The sequence below is a fragment of the Rhea pennata genome, chromosome Z (genome assembly GCF_028389875.1).
Source record: "Rhea pennata isolate bPtePen1 chromosome Z, bPtePen1.pri, whole genome shotgun sequence".
Taxonomy (NCBI): Eukaryota; Metazoa; Chordata; class Aves; order Rheiformes; family Rheidae; genus Rhea; species Rhea pennata.
This window is the reverse complement of record NC_084702.1, coordinates 57441535-57458798: the sequence shown is the minus strand read 5'-3', so window position 1 is coordinate 57458798 and position 17264 is coordinate 57441535. Positions and strand designations below refer to the sequence as shown.

The window sequence follows — 17264 nt, the reverse complement described above, 5'->3', positions numbered from 1 at the left end:
CAATTCTGCCATTATAACTGGAGTTATACAACCAAAGATTAAACCATCTGATTTTATCTTTTGTGAGAGTGGAAGGCTTAGAACATATAGAAGTTTGTTAAGGAGAGTTTATGTAAACCCTGCATATTTTTTATGAGGTGTTCTCACGCTAACAATATACATAATAAATGTAGCCAGTAAGAGTGATTTTTTTTTTCCTTGTAAAGTGGCTTGTTAGTGTCTCCTTATTTGCAATAAGAAAATACAGAGACTGGAAAGAAATACTGCAGTTAGAATTGTTTAATAATAGTATCATATACAACCCTGGAGAATTTTCAGGACCTCCTCTCCAAGGAGGTTGGTCAGAACGATTTGCCAGGCTTGTCAAAGGAGCCTCAAGATGCAGCTCAATCGTGGTGGTAAGAAGAATGCAGCAACCTGAGCAGTCACAAGAGAGAGAGAAAAAAAAGGTGCTCTTTAAAAAATATTACCTTACTATAGTTGAAACAAAATCTATTCTGCTGGTGGAGTAAAAGGTAGCTATATGACAAGGCACATCGTTGCTTTTGAATAAAATTAAATGCAAAATTATTTTATGTATTGTTTACAATTTTTAATTAATCTGTTTAGGTCTTATCTAAGAATTGGAGGGAAATTAGGGAGGGAAACCTTTAAAGTGTAGATGAGTTTCTAGTACCTCTGTTCTAGGGCATTCATTTAAGGCAACACCATTAGTACAGCCACTAAGATACTGTGTATAGGTAGTAGAAGGCACAGAAAAATCACTCTGGCCACTGGTCCACAAAATGAAGGAAGTTAGTGTGTTGAAGTGTATACTGAAGTTGAATGCTGTACTGAAGTGCTCTTTAGAAACTCTTATGTTTCTCCCACCACCCACTGATTAAACACAAAGGTATTTTTATAGCTATTTAAATAAGTGTTTCATTCCAGTACATAGGCAATACTGATTTTTGTGTTATGACTGGAGGTGGTTAAGCTTACTTTTTTAGAAAAATGGCCTTCTGCAGTATGCCAGGAGTGGTTTCTGTTTAGCCTGTTCTCTCAGCAGGAACTTTTGAAGCCATTGATCTGTTTCAACTGAATTAATTAGAAGAGTGTTAGCTCTGGTGTGTGAAGTTTGGACAAAACTCAGAAAATAAGTAGCCAAACAGAGGAAAGAGATGCTAGTAATATTACCAGAGTTCAGTAACCACTGTGAACTTGTCCTAGTAAGGAATGAACACAGGAGAGAAATACTTATGATCCTGGGAAGAGCATATGTCAGCGTTCATTCTCCAGTAAACATTTTTTTCCCTGAGTGTCTAATAAGGTATAAATTCCAGCTGACGCTTCCCCGCAGTTAGGGATATCTATAGCCTGTGTGGATTATCTTCATAGTATGAAATAGATTATTATGGCAGTTGCAGAGTAATTCAACAAAAGAAGAGTCAACCCCAACATTTGAATCCATATATGCTTCATTAGTTACTGCTCACGGAATTGTTTTATTCCTGTTTTTTATTATCGAACTGTGTCTTCAAAGAGGTTATAGCCATTAAGCTGTTTACTAGTTACATGTATCCCACATCACTGCATATATATAGTGTACTAGTATACATTAGTCAGAATGTTTGGCAGCTGGCAAATCTTCAGAGAAGAGTTTGGAAGAAACAAAACTGCCTTTCTACTTAGTTTTGTTTATTAGTTCCTTTAGGAACTCCTGCAAAACATCTTTGATGGTTTACAAATTACAGATTTAACAAATTAAATTCTATGCCATGTATATGACAGTGAATATTAGTTACAAAAGCAGATGTTTGGGAGAAGGAAATGTTGGTCTTAATTTTTAAAGGTATATTCAAGATGCACAAGCTTTATTTCTATTGTTATGTCTTAGAGGTTAAGACAAATGTATTTTCCCTTACCTTGAAAGTTTTTAAAACATCCCCCAAATCCTTCCTTTTCATTACCTTTAGCAAAAAATCCACAGTAGTTTGAAAGACAGTCACCTTCTGTTAATACCTTCTTGGGTATCCCCTCCTTACAATAACACAGAATGAGGGTAGTGATAAAAATAACAAGCTACCTACTAAAGCAAGTTGAATGAAGCCAGCAGCAAAACTCTTTAGAAATATATGATACTTCCATTTAAGAAATAAACAAAACTAAATAAATTAGTCAAGTAATGCTTATACCAACTAACATCACTTCTAAATATAGCCTAATTTTCTCACCTTTCATCCGTTCTTTAGGGACAAGAACTGGTTTGTTTAACAATTTTTGTAATACACATAATCCATTGTAGGTACTACTGAAGTCTAAATAATGTAGATGTAGTTACAAAAATGATTCTTCCAGACAGAAAAAGATATGCTCACTACATTTTCCAGATAATTTCACTGTTATTTTTAATGAGAATCCTATTAGATGTTTGTTTCCAGGAAAGAATGAATTGTCATATCATGCTGGGGAGAGTCTTGTGTTTTCAGCTAAAGTAGCAAGACTCAAGCTTTAAAAAAAAGAAACGTTATAAATCAGTGCCACTTGTTGGTACCTTTATTCTAAAAGCTTCAGAGACTGTCTGCTGAGATTACGTATTAGGATGTGTCATAGAGAGAAACAGTTGCAAAAATGAACAAGAAATCATTGAGGAAAAGTTGTTTTGAAGTGGATTTAGACTTGGATAAGGAGCCAGTGTAGAACATGAAGCAACAATGATCCTATTTGTCTTTTACCTAAAAGTAGGTGTTAAGTGTTTGTTTTAAACCACTGGGATTTTCCATATGGTCTTTGGAGTTTGTTCCAGGCTCAGGATATGAGGAACTGGCAAAGAATAGCTTATTTGGGAGACCATAAGAATGTCTTTACTGCCACAGACTGAAAATCCATCTAGCCAAGTGTTCCCTCCCTACGGCAACACCCGGTAGCAGATGCCTAGGAAGGAGCGTTAGAACGCCTGATGGTACCTTTCGCCAGAGCATTTTGTAGTAAGTTTGTCATTGAAGAAATTCCTGAGGCAGAGGTGATATCTTTTTTTTTCATTTAAGAATTGTCAATGATTTTTTGTATTGCTTTTTTTTCTTTCTTTCTTTCTGAACCTGTGCAGACTTTTAGCATCTATAGTATACTTTCTCAGCTGTATTTTAGGTGAAAGGTAACTACGCATGCGTGCATGCATGAGTGCACGCACTTACGTACACACACAGAGCAGCAAGCCACTTTGTCTCCTGTTGTCAAGGTGCATCTTAGCAGGTTAGATATAGTAGAACTTCAATTTTACATACTTCTGTGGTCTGAAGTCATTAATAAAGCCATTTTGTGGAGCTCTTCTGTCAACGTTTGTGTTTTATCATGAGACAACTGGTTTTTATTGATTCTTATCCCTCTCGAATGCACTGTGATTGTAGGCATGTGGAGATCTAAAAGGGGGATTGTTTTGTTTATTATCATTGCAGCCACTCCCCTGGGCACTTAGTACCTTATACAGAAGTAAAACATGCACTGAGTGGAAGGAAGGATTAAGTACAGACTTAGAGAGCCCCATGTGAAGCATTTTCAGGGAGAAAAACAACTGGAATGTACCTTTGGCCTAGGCAATACTGTTCAGAATTATCAGCACTACAGTAAACTAAATTACGCATGGCAGGATGGTGAAATGAGTCATCTGCCCACTGTGATCAACTCAAACTGCTGAAATATTTGATATACCTGCTGTAGTTTCCTTTCTCCAGCAATGTAGTCATCTATCGGAGTGTCTGAGGTGTCTGTATGTGGTAAAGAGGTACAGAGTTTTCATGGAAAAGATAGCAGGGTCATCAGGCTTCAAGGAGTGGAGCTCAGAGGCAAAACAATAGTGAATGCGCTAGGAAGTACTCATGTTGGAGATGTAAAGCTGATGAGACCTTTAATCAGGCCTTTGACCCAGTTTTATCTTGCTGTACCTTATGATTTATTGTTTTTCATGTCTCAAATCTGTTTCTCATACAAAGACTGTTTTTTGTTTATTCTCCTTTCTTCCTTTTTAATTATTTACTAGTTAGCTTGAAAGTTTATCAATATAGACTCCATTATGATCTTTCAATATTGTGTAACTTGCTCCTCTTAAATGTTATCTTTAACATGTTCAAATAACATGTTAAAGACTACACAAAAGTAGTTTAGATTTAATTCGAAAAATGATATCAGTACTATATCAAGTGCTGTCGAAGTTTTTAGATTGTCTGAATGATAAAATCTATCAGAAGAGAACAGTGACACACCAGCTCTGCTGTGATTACTTGGAAAAGAAACAAGTTTTAAGAATCAGAACAGAAATCATCTTTTTCTCTCCTTCAAGACTTTCCTGATAATTCATTTGGGAAATCAAATGAAAAGGGTCACTTGAATGTAAACTCCTTAGGGAGAAGGAAATTGCAAGTTCTAGCAATGTGGAAATGAGAAGTAAAAATGAGTGGATTTAAGCTTGTTTCATATGCTGTTTTTTTCATTTACGTGTCAACATTTTTCCATTTCCTTTTTTTTTTTTTTTTTTTTTGATTTGGATGTATGTTGTCTGAATGCTGATATTGCACACAGTTCTTTACAGGACGTATGTTAGATGGAATGCTTGTCCCAGGAAGTTCATTGCATAATGAAAGTGGCAGAGTGTGAATGTCTTCAACTGAGCTAAAAATAGTAAAATGTCAAAAAAAAATAGTAAATATAATAAAGTTAGACTGTAGTACGGGAAATGCACATTTTTCTCTCTACAGTTCAATGAGACACTTGGCTACTGTGATTTCCTTGCTACTTCATTGCTGATAGTCTCATTCAGGGCTGAACTTACTCTCATGCTACTATTGAGCTGATAAAGAAAGTCGGTAGCTTGTGATAGGAGGAAGATGTTTTAAATATTTAGAATCTGATTACACAGTATGTTTCAAACTTTATTCCAGTATAGTGGAGATAAGACAACATTTACTGTAATACCACTAAAGGTTAAAAGCTGCTGAAGGCTCTTGTCCCTGTACACACTACTGTTCCTGACACACACTACTTATGTTTATGCTAAGAGTGGAGGGGGTTGTCAAAACTAGTATCTTCTCTGTCACTGGCAACTGCTGTTTGAGTTCTCAGCTCTGAGTGCCCATCGTCTTCCCTGTGTGAGAAATAGTGGTGGCCAGTTTTTGATTGCCTGTATTTCATACTGATGACTCTTGAATCTCTTGATTTCTTCCCTCTCTTCTCCCTTCCTCTCCCCCCTCTAAACTGTTGGTTGCCAAATAGCCCTCCTGGAAGCTCTCTGGGCCTCAAACATTTTACACATTTCAGGTAGCATTGTTTTTTCTAGTACCTCGTTTAGCTTAGGCTTCCAACTTTGAAATCTTGGCAGAGACATGCATTAGTTTATTCTTTAGTGGAATAAAAGGAGTCTCTTGTGCACAGCAGACAGATGTTCACAGTAGGGGTTTACATTGGTTCCTAATTAATGAAACAGAAGTGGGATCATTTTGTTGTATGGCAATTACAGTAAAGTTCTGTAACATATTGGACATGTATTTTCTGTTTCTTCCCTCAAATTCCTAGTTTTTAATCAAAAAAAATAGTCAAAATATAAATAAGACAAAGTAATACTGAATGTCAGTTCAATATCTACAATTGGAAATAATATTTAACTCTTTAAAATAAAGAATATTTTTGCTTAAAGTTGGAAGATTTGTTAGCAATAACTTTTCTAAGATCATTAGAATATGCATGGATAAGAATAACTATATGGTAGAAGCAGAAGGAACTTCAAATAATCAAACCATGTTCCTCATTGCTTTTGTCAGTTTCAGGAATGTAGAGTTTCTTCTAAATGTGGAAGAGCAGTCAGACAAAGAGTTGAAAAAGAATTACATGACCTATCTCTAATTCATGTAGATATTTCTGAGTTACTGTCATAACAGTTTGTCTTTTTTCTGTAACAATCTCATATGATGTTCTCACCAAACATAATAGATTCAGCATATTTGCAGATTGTTTTAACTAATTCGTTTCATTCAGGCTTTCTCCTTTTGCTTGAGAACCTTTCAGTTTTCTGTGACATCAGAAATCACATGCTGCCTGAAAATTGTTCTGAACTCTGAGTCTGGACACTGGAATAATAGCTTTGTGTTCTTAGTATAACTTAGTACTTTTGAAAATAGAATGATAGTGTGGTTTGAGTACTAATGATGGCCTTGACAGTAACTCTTCATGTGGTCCTGGGGAAATAGTTGGAACTAAATTTTTAAGGCCTTTGATTCTGAAAGCTTTGGGTATCTAATTATGCTTAGAATCATAGAATCATTAAGGTTGGAAGGACCTCTGGAGATCATCTAGTCCAACTCCCCTGCTCAAGCAGAGTCACCTAGAGCATGTTAGACAGGGTTGCATCCAGGCAGGCCTTGAAGATCTCCAGAGAAGGAGACAAAGGGCTCATCTGGGATTTGAACCCAGGAGCTCTCACACCCTAAGCAAGAATCATATCCCTAGAGCCACCAGGGGCTGCTCTTAACAGTCACATTCTAAATCATCAGGTTGTGGTAATGCTAGGCATCATTGCTTTTCATTATAAGAATTTTGAAGACTCTTGTAAGAATTAACTTACTTTTGTAGTATGCTCTGGATATGCAACATGTATGAATACCTAATAGTATGCAAGTACTTGCATGTCACTCCTATATTGTGAGCATATTTTTTAAATAGATGAGTGAATGCTGGAGATAGGCTTCTTTTGTTTCTTTCTGACAAATAATTTCTTTTGCTTGCTTGTATTTCAGATAATGGAGGACAGACTTTGTCAGGTGGAAATAACTGGCCACTGAGAGGAAGAAAGTGGACCCTTTGGGAAGGAGGAGTGAGGGGAGTAGGCTTTGTGGCAAGTCCTTTACTGAAACAGACAGGTGTAGAAAGTCATGAACTTATCCATATCTCTGACTGGCTGCCAACGCTGGTGCACCTTGCTGGAGGACATACCAATGGCACTAAGCCTCTGGATGGCTTTGATGTTTGGAAGACTATCAGGTAACTTGCATGCCAGATGACTGATTCAGAATTCTAGTATGAAAAGAATTTAATGAGCCTAGAGAACAGAGCTGAAACAGGAGGGGAAAATGTAAATGTTCTTTTCCCTAAATGGGGGGGGGAAGTATAAGTACAGTTAACTTTGTTACCCATGAGAGAATTATCCAGGTTGTAGATTAATCCTGGTCTCAGATGCAAAATCTCCGAACGGTGTTAGTTTAATTTTGAATTTATCAACACAGACACAGTATTACTCAAACATGATGTACTGTTTCAAGTCCTCCAAGATCCAGAAGTTCATTAGCTGATTTTGCACACCACAGTACAATCTAGCAAATTTTATGGACCTAGCCCTACTTGCTATAGAGCAAAATTGGTATCTCTGCAGTATGCTTCTGGAATTGGACACGTGGGAAATCTGTGCAGACTTTAAACTGGCTGAGTGTAGATTCAGCTTTGATTCAGCAGAGTTTGTTTAACACGGTACAGCTTCTGTCACTGGCTCAAAGTATAACCATTTCGCTAGGTCTGTAACATAATGTCCAGTGTATCCATATTTTCAGAAAGCCTGTGTGGCTGGAGGCAGAAGCTGAAGCACTCAGGAGTACAGTGCAGAAATGCCTGGATGGCTGTACAGGAGATAGCTCAACTCCAATGGAGTTGGCAGAGACCAACTAATGAATCTTACTGGGCTCCCTCTGACTCTCTACACTTCTTATTCTGCCTATATTAACTGGGATATCCAAACCCCATGAGCTCAGATTATGTTCAGATAATGCCTAGCTTGCTTTTCTGGTGCTGTCTCTGTTTCTGAGAAGCTATGCTGTAGTGTTCTGTACTAGTTGGACTGTTAGAGAGCTTGTGGCCTTGTGCCCTGCTGTGCTGTATGGCTCTATTCCAAATTGAAGAAGATACGGATGTATATAATTGAACCGGAGATCATTAACTGCCAGAAAGAAATGGAGTCTCCTGTCCAGCCAGAGACAGTAAAATGTTTTACATGTTGATTTTTTTTTTTGTGGGAGAGCTTAGCATCTACAAGATCCCAGCCTAAACCATAGACTAACTTTTGTTCTAGCTTCCAGCAGAGTGCCTGTCTGCTTCAGATTTAGTTCCAACCAGAAATACTTTGTCATGAACTGATCTTCTCAGATCAGGTCACTCTTGTGGTAAAATTATATATAGGGAAAGACAGGTACAGCTGTGCATCCCCTGCATGCTCCTGTGACCTGAATCTTACCAGCTCATGTAAGGACTGGATGTAATGTTTACTAGCACAGCTAAAGAATTGGTGAGCTCAGATTTTTTTAATTGTGCCAGACAAGAGGGTCTGTGTCTAGTGTGACTTTAAGAGGGAAAAAAAAGAAAAGCCATTTTCTGTGAATTGTTAGATTGCTATTTGACTGACCTACACCAGAAATGTCAAATTTCACATGGTTTTCACTTATAATCAGGAGGAACGAGTGCCAAATTTCACGATCATAACTCAAAAGGTCACTTGAATATTGGATAGCAAACAACAAAGGCACAATGCCCTTTTGGTGATGTTTGATGGAAAGTTCAAATACATTGCTTTTCTATGACCAGGTAGCTCATAATAAGTGAAAATATAATTTGTTAATATTCTACCTCATCTGAAAAGTGGAAATTAATAGCCAGTCACTATGTTAGTACTATATTTTTTCAGCATGGTCTAATAAAAATAGATTCATATGCTCCTTGTGATGGATTACTTTAATCCTACACCTCCTGTTATGTATGTGGGTAATGCAAATATACGCAGAAGTCCCGAGAGTATTGGATCCATTCCAGTATCTGTCTGATCTCTTAACTATAAATGACTGATCCATTTGCAGAGGCATTGTGTGTGTTTGTATTTTCTTTAATATGAATTCTGAAATCCTTAAACAAAATGAAGTTTCTATATTGATTTTAAGATGTTTGCTGGTCCAAATTATGAATTATATTAACATGATATTGGTTGTATTATGTTCTTGTGGTAAATAGAAATGCTGAAAAACCTATGTGTCTGCAACTGTTCATTTTGCACCTTTTTAACACAAGAACCAGAAGAAAGTTAATGGCTAGGAGCAAATGGCATGAAAAACTTGACTTCGGAAGCAAATGTTTTTTGTTGGCAAAAAAAAAAAAAAAAAAAAAAAAAGGAAAGAAAGAAAAAGAAAAAGAAAAACTTTACAAAAACTTTCTTATCTAGCTAACAAATGCAAATAGTATAAGTATGTTTTCTAAAATGGTGAAATTGAGAAAATGCAATACTGTTGTTCTCATTGTTTGAACTTCTTAGGTTGAAATTTGCACAGTGCTAGGAAACTCTTTGACAGGGACACTGACCTTGTGGCTCTTTCAGAATGAATCTACTGACCTAGTACTGTAGGAAATACTGTTGCAACATTGTATCAACAATTTAGCAAATATCAAAGGGAGACCTTACAGGAAAGGAATGTGATTTTTTATTTTATTTTATTTTTTTTTTTAAAAAAAGGGCATCGAAACAGGTTTCACTTGCTCACAGTCTCACACTCACAAGGACCAGAACATGTGTGTCCAGAAAGTCTGCCCAGCAGCCAAGCACCAGAGCAGAGGTTTCCAAGTTCTGTTTTTAAGCTGGTGACCATGTCAACATTTTAGATATGACTTTTTGTACCCTTTTGGAGTTGTGTCTCTGTTCAGTCCTACCTCTGCAATTCAAGAGTTTTCTCTGTCTCCTGATGTCCTTGTCCTATGAAATTGTGCTCAGATGTCCTGGGGTCTTGATGACCTGCTAATTTTTCACACTGTGTGTCCTGCTGGTGTCTCTGCTCCCATATATTTCCATCTATTCTCCATTCATGCCAATCTTGGACTTTCTGTTACAATTTTCTACAGTAAAAATGAAGGCCAACAAAAAGGCTTTTCTGTGTAAAATGTTTTTTGTAGCATATCTTTAGATGAGTAGTTCCTAAGCTAAGCTGCCCATTTCTGGCTATCCAAAATTCTGTCCAGGAGACATGTCTGTGGGAGTTCTTTCCATTCCAGAGTTCTCATAGCTACATGGGCTGCCTTCTGCCACAGCAGCTCGCCACTGCTGTTTTCAGCTGTTCTCCCATTCAGCCCCTGATGCCCCTCCTGTTCCCAACAGCAATAGTGTGTGTTCCACTATGAGCAAAGTCCCTTTGATGCAACTCTCCACTCCTAAAATATTTCTGACCACCTGATTGAAACTCCAGTCTGAAGTAAATTACAATAGACTGCACTCTTCTAATACCTTAGATAATCATGAATACAACTACAATACAGCTGGAAGCTTTAAAACCATGTACGTATCAGAGATGATATTCAAAAATTCACTAATAATATCAGTATTTAAGTTTTACTTAAATATTTTGCAGGGCATGTTACAGTTTTATATTTTTATAATATCAGAAGTACAAGAATTGTTTGGATGAAGTAAAGTAAGATCAACTTGATTTTTTTTTTATGTACCAAACGGTTACGTTAATCTGAGGAATTAAATGTTTCTTTGGAAAAAATTCTCACAGTTAGTTGTGGTTGTAAATGAATGCTGAAGAATGAGTTATCTAAAGCTGAGCATAACATTTATTTCTGGCATATCTGAAAAATAATTACTTTAGGAAAATGTGTACAGATACAACCCAGAGAAATACAATATATGGCAAGGTATTATACTTCTGCCTAGTGACACTGAGGATGTTTTTGTGCAAGATAAACAAATTTACCCTGGAAGACCTTGGATTCCTTCCCAAGGACACCTTGTGCCTATTAAAAAACAAAAACAAAAAGGACTGCTGTGAAAGATCACGTGTAGATGTTTGCTCAAGTTCACTAAAGAATAAGAGATCTTTCTGTAAGTTTTAAAAACATTACAGGAAAGAAGATAATGACATTCTCAGAGTAAACTAGCTGATTCTCGTATTAACTCTGAAATTAATCCACGCTCATTAGCCAGTAGTTTTTATGCAGAGAAATTCTCTGAAAAACATCTTTTAATTGCTTAATTAAATATTCAGTAGACATAGCATAATAATTCCCAGACCAAGAAAAAGGGGTCCTTATTTGTTAGAGAGAGAACTAATTTAACAGCATATTATAGTGTAAAAATAAATGTCCTCGAAGTAGAGGATTGTATGATACAGTTACACTGAAAGCTGCTAAGATGCAAAGGTAGGATACTCTAGAAAATCTTAGTACTTTCCTGTTCCAGCTACACTGTCTAGAACATGTTTCTGATGTAAAATATTCTTGTCAGGATATCTGCCAAGTTGGATATTTTGTTCAAACTGGGTCTTTTGAGGACACCCAAGGTCTGTGGCAGAGCTCCATAAATGGGAAGGAGGAGAGAGTTTAGGCATAGGGAAAGGGAATTCTGTTAGTGCAAGTGTAAGTTCTCTACTTGTTTTTCCCAGGATGTTGATTCTGCCTCTTGCTGATGTCCTTTTCCATCAGCCCACTGCTTTCTTTAATGGACAGTGCCATCTTCTTTTCTGAATTCTTAGGCTGGCTGTCATTTTGTGAAAAATGTGTACTGATTATATACTTCCATTTTGTGTGTAATAATTATTGAAATAACACCAAAACTGAATGACAAATTCATTACCAATATATAGTGCTACAGCCCTTAACACAGTAATATCATAAGCTTCAGGGAGTATATCTCCTGATTGTATGTAAGTAGCAGTTCCCATTTACTAATGTCAGTATGCAATCACAGAAAAAAATGCAGTCAATAGAAGTTACTTCTACAGCATGAAAGACTTAAACTAATGCAGGTATAATCTTTACTTTTTGTGTTCTACCTGCTATGCAATAATCATTCAAATTAAGTCCTAGTCATGTTGTTTAGTGTGCATTTATCCACCCTATAGATTAAAAGTCATAGAAAAAAAGTACCTTTAATGTGATACTAATACTACTCTACTCTAATAGCACGAGTATCCTCAGTTCTGGGACTTCCTTGGGCCTAGTAGTATATGCACATTGGATATATGAATAGGAGAAACATACAGGAATAAGTTATTTTTTCCTTCTATGTATGACACTGATGGAAGATGCTAGACTTCTTAGTGTAATTCTAGTGTCTGCTTTCCTTTAAAAAGGATAATGAAAAATGTAGAGACAGCACAGAAATAGCAGAACAAGAATGTCTCCCCGAGCAGTTACTACAAAAATGGCTCCCATGCTACAATCACATCCTAGTTTAACTTGGCCTAATTGGTTCGTGTTACTGTTACCTGTTAAGATAACAGATGGGGAAAGGTACACTTAGCCACAACTGTGTGGAGCATCTAGAAGCACTGTGAGTCTATTCAATCTAAGATAAAATTTTGCTAAACAAGGCCAGACACTCCTTACTTATGAGTGTGAGTAATGAAGATACTAGGGGAAAAAAGTTAACCTTTCATGTGTTTTGGGAAAAAAATTTCCTTCTGTCAGTTTTTGCACACTGAATTCCTAATGCTATAAACTAAAGAACTTCCTGTGCATTAAAGCTGTATCATCTAAATATCTTTAGTCTTTTATGTAATCCTCATTGTTAATTTTATATTTATGCAAAATGTGTAGCATCAGGAAGCCTTTTCAGAAAGGGAATAGACCAATATTAATTTTAATTGGTTGTTACAGGAAGTTTTAAGCTACATGTAAGTACTGTTTAATTAAAAAAATACTTCCTCCCAAAATACGTATTAAAGTAACTTAGCCTTTTTTTGAGGTTTCCTGTAAGTTTTATATTACTTTGTTTTGTATTCTTAATGTCAGGTGGCTTAGAGGCCTGGATTATCTTTTTAGAATCTTATGTGAAGTGAAGAGTGAAGCTCTTTCTTTTTTTTTCCTTCTTCTTTTTTGTTTTAGGAGAGAAAATTTAAGCCATTTGGAAGTTTCTAAAATGTTTATGTTCGCTGTCAAATAATAAAAAATGTTCTCATGATGTAACCAACATGCTTTCTAATTATGACTTCTTACTCATGAGCACTTTATAATGAGTGAATTTCTTTGATAGAATTTTTTAGGAGTAGGTTTTACTTACCTTGCAAATGTATTGATGCTAGGGATAGTATGGAATGAGCCTCTGTGTAGTCAATGACTAGAGAAGGAGGTAGCGTTTTTTTCAGAAGACAGTACAGAGTGTCTAAATAAACCTCTTGGTCTGAATAACAGATTGAAGGTGGGGCTTTTGAAGCCAATGCCTCTAGTGTTTGGTGAGGCACCTAGCCAAATGCCTTCAGCCCTCTAAAGTGACAGTTCTTGTTTGAGTATGCAGAGGGCATAGCAAGTCTAGCATGCTAATTTACACTACTAAATTTGATTTTTAAAATTGTGTATTGTGAAACTCTGCTTTCATGTAATGCTTGGTAAGCATAGACCCAATTCTGTACTTTGTAAACTTAGGAGTAATCTCAATAAACACCAGTGAAGTCAGGGAAGACTGGGGCAAAAGGTGTTGCTTCTGGGCCTGAAAAGAATATCAGATTAAAGTCAGTAATAATTAGCTTATATATATATGAACTTGTTTTGTATTAGAATTACAAAAATAATGTAAAACATGCATAATCCTAATGAGCAATAAAGTAAAATTAACATTTCCTTTTGAAATCTCTCTTAGTGAAGGAAGACCATCTCCCAGAGTCGAACTGCTTCATAACATAGACCCCATGTTTGTGGATGATTTCCCATGTAAGTATGCTATTGATTTTTAAAAGCTTATCAAGCATAGTTTGTCTTCCTAATGCTCCATGTTTTCCTTAAGCAAAGTATTTCTTTCCCAATGAAAAAAATAGAGTAGGATACCTTCTGCTGGAAGTAGTTTAGCTTAAAGGTACGGGAACATCATTCTCCAGGCTCTGTAAGTACGTACTGAATCATGATCAACACACACTCCATTTCACAGAGCTCTGGTGTATGCTGCTGAGTATTGAGTGAAGCACTTTATGATGTGAGGTTGTTGAGGAGTAGCTGTGTGCCTGAGGTGCATAGGCAGTGTTCCTCCGTAAACCACCCTGTCTTCAGTGCTTCAGGTTAGTAGGTAGCTCCCATGAGCTGCTCACCCTTCCATATCTTGATATATCTATATAATATGATTGTATTATCGACCTTGCAAATGGAAAATCTGAGTTTGTGTGAAACAAAAGTTCCAAGCTTTGTCGTTGCTTTTGTTTCATAATCACATGAATCAGACCTTTAATGCCATAATCACATGAATTGGAGCTTAAATTTGCTAATTGTATAGCTCTCTAAACGTGGTCTGTTTTATGATTCAACATTGTTAGTTTGCTAAGGACTACAAACTTCCCAAGCAGAGATTTTTTTTCATGCAGAACATTGGAACGTGTCCTTTCCAGGGTTTTCATAGCATTCCTGTGTTTCATTAAATGAAGAAGTAAATCCAGACAGAGGGAAACTGGTACCATGTGAGCAGTAATCTGTTCTCTGCAAGATAAATGGAAGTTACTCTGTAGTAACTTGATGGAAATGAGTAAGATGGTCTTCTGCAATGTGCATCTTGTTCCATGATGCTTCTCTGAGAAGGACCAACATTGTACATATCTGTAGGCAGTGCTGTCCAGCCGACATTAGATAATTCCTACGTAGTGATGGAATTAAGGTGTAGCCTGTCCAATTTCCTTTCAAAGAACTCTCAATAACTTGTTGCATTCCTGCTTAATGTTTTGCCTTGATGTGGTATTCTGAGGTGTACCTCAGAGACCATCTTTTTGCTTGTGAGCACTGTCAAGACTGAGCTTAGCTGAGGTGTTTGAATAGAGAGCTTCCTGGCTTAAATACAAGGGGGACGAGAAAAGGAAGTTTTCAGGAGTCAAAGCTCAGGAAGTATTTCCACAGATTGTTTCCATGATGCCCTAGTCTGCTTACACTTCACTATTCACTGTGTGTTATTTCCTTGCTTGTTGTGTGCACATATATGTTCTGCGAGACAGGGGGAGCGAGGGGAAAAGTGTAGAAAACAGAACTTTCATTCTGGATGAGATGTGACTTTTAGCCAGCAAGAGCAGGAGGATGGGTATGTGTAGCTGTTTTTATATGCCTTTCAAAACTAGAGTCATATTAAAAACAAAAATATAACTATTTTCCTGCATGTCCATATGCACCACACAGGGTTTCTCTGTCCCTTCTCAGCAAAGGCTTGCAACTTTGGCAATTTAACCTTGCTATCCAATTCACTTCTGCCATAATAGCACTTACAGTCAAGATCAGGCAGTGCTTCTGCTCAAATGAATATATGTGTTTCTTCCTAATTTTGATTTTACAGTATCATTCTCAGAGGATTTGAGAGTGATTGTGTTACTGATAGATTAGATAAGATAGGAATATTTTATCATGTGTAACAGTAGTATAAAACTGTATTTCTCAGATCACCATTCTTTTAAATAACCTGCATCATTTCTAATGCAATAGAGAATATTAATTTATAATCCAGTGTTGGGGACAAGAATCTAGATTTCTTTATACTTGAACTATTATCATAAACTGCTTGATTTGTTATGAATTGATTGAAAGTTGGAATGATTTTGTGTTTTTCAGAATGGGTCATTTTATTATCTTTGATGCAGGATTTGACCAGGATAGTGAAATTATGCTTTCTCAAAATGTCGCGGAACAATTAGTTTTCTATTTAGAAGACTGAGTAATTGGGAATGAGTTTCTATGTATGCAGCTCAACCTATTTGTTAAAATATCTGTGCTCTTTGTACAAGTTGAGTAACAAATTTATGGTCAGGATCCAGAAAAATTATATTGGTATATCTATTATTAATAGATTAGGGAGACACAAAGTTCGAAATATGTAGGTACTTACGTTTTTTCAGTAGTTATAGCTTTGTTCATGTTTAAAAAAATCATTTTAAAGTAATTGCTCATACAATCTTTCTGTCACTAAGGTGATTAAAAACTCTGTTTCATTCTTGGTCTTCTTCTTGCCTTGACTGTTCATTCTCTCCTTGTCCTGTTTTGAGATTAAAGTGTTCCTTTGCCTTTGGTGTTAAAATGTATATGTTTTGCTCAGTTCCTTTTCACCTCCTGTGTTGAAGTCTTTGGCCTTCTTTATGCCCATCTTGCCTCTGTCCAAATCCATTTGAAATGTCACTTGACTTAAACCATCTTCATGGTTCTTACGCCAGATGAAGTGTCCATATTGTACTATTATTTTTTTTTTTTTTTGTAGAAATTGAAATAGAAAGTAAAATAGTGACTGGAAGATGCAGAGTAGCCAAACCTTTGAGTTTGCGAGTACTGCAGAACAGCAAACAGAAAACTGAATCTCAAGATGCTATTAAACATAACAAAAAAAGCCTTTCAGGAGCCCGGGGATAAAATAGGAGAGCTCTGATCATATCGTTACGAAAGGCATTGTATTGTCATGATTGTGCATGCACACAGAGACTGAAGTTATCATTATACTTGTACTCAGTTCATGTTCAGTGTTCCTAAACTCTTTAGTGCTTTTGCAAATAATGCATACATTCTTTCAGTACATATTATTTTTATTTAGTGGATACATGTATTTTTTTATTTAATGGATATGTTTATCTTCATCTGGGATACATTTATCTTCATCTGAATTATGTATGTATTTTTAAGAACATGAATCATGGGACGTCTTGTGTAATCTATGGATTTTTGACTGAAACAGGAAAACTGGGGTATGTTTTATTCAAAGTTTTTATACCAATATAAGCATTCTTTCAGGGAAGAATTTGACCAAAAGATGCAATTAATTTAGTCATAACTTAACTGTTAAAACTAAATATGCAACAGAAAGTCAGATTAAAGCTTGAAAATACTATCTTGATTATAGAGCTAACTTCATCTTTTGCCACTCTGGTCTGTTAGAGCACACCTTCACCTGTGTGTTTACTGCTCATGGGATAACATACAATTTTTCAAGCTCTCAGCGTGCTGGTTTCTAACATCTGAACATCAGCTGGGATTACTCCAGCAGATCTGATGCATTTCATCATCCACCTATCTTTCTTCAGGATCTTGTGTCCAATAGTAAATACAATGCAAGAGCCATACACAAGTCACATATCAAAGTACTGTACTTTGTATTTTTGTTAAAAATAAACAACATAAGAGGAAAAACAGTCTAGTCTGACTGTAGAAGTTTTACAAGAAAATGATGACAGGTCTTTTTCTACTGTCTCAAGCAATTGCCATTTCTCTCTGAGGGCAGCATTCTTCATCCAAATATAAACATTTCTTGCATTATCTCAGGCTGCAATTTCTCA

At 36.3% G+C, this 17264-nt stretch overlaps 1 protein-coding gene across 1 annotated transcript in view; it reads left to right on the top strand.

Moving 5' to 3' along the window:
- Window positions 1-17264, top strand: part of ARSB (arylsulfatase B) — a 59847-nt gene that overhangs the window by 25682 nt on the left and 16901 nt on the right. Inside the window, exons 5-6 of the mRNA XM_062600387.1 lie at window positions 6762-7005; window positions 13625-13695. Coding sequence (XP_062456371.1) covers window positions 6762-7005; window positions 13625-13695 — 315 coding nt within the window. The remainder of the gene's footprint in view (window positions 1-6761; window positions 7006-13624; window positions 13696-17264) is intronic.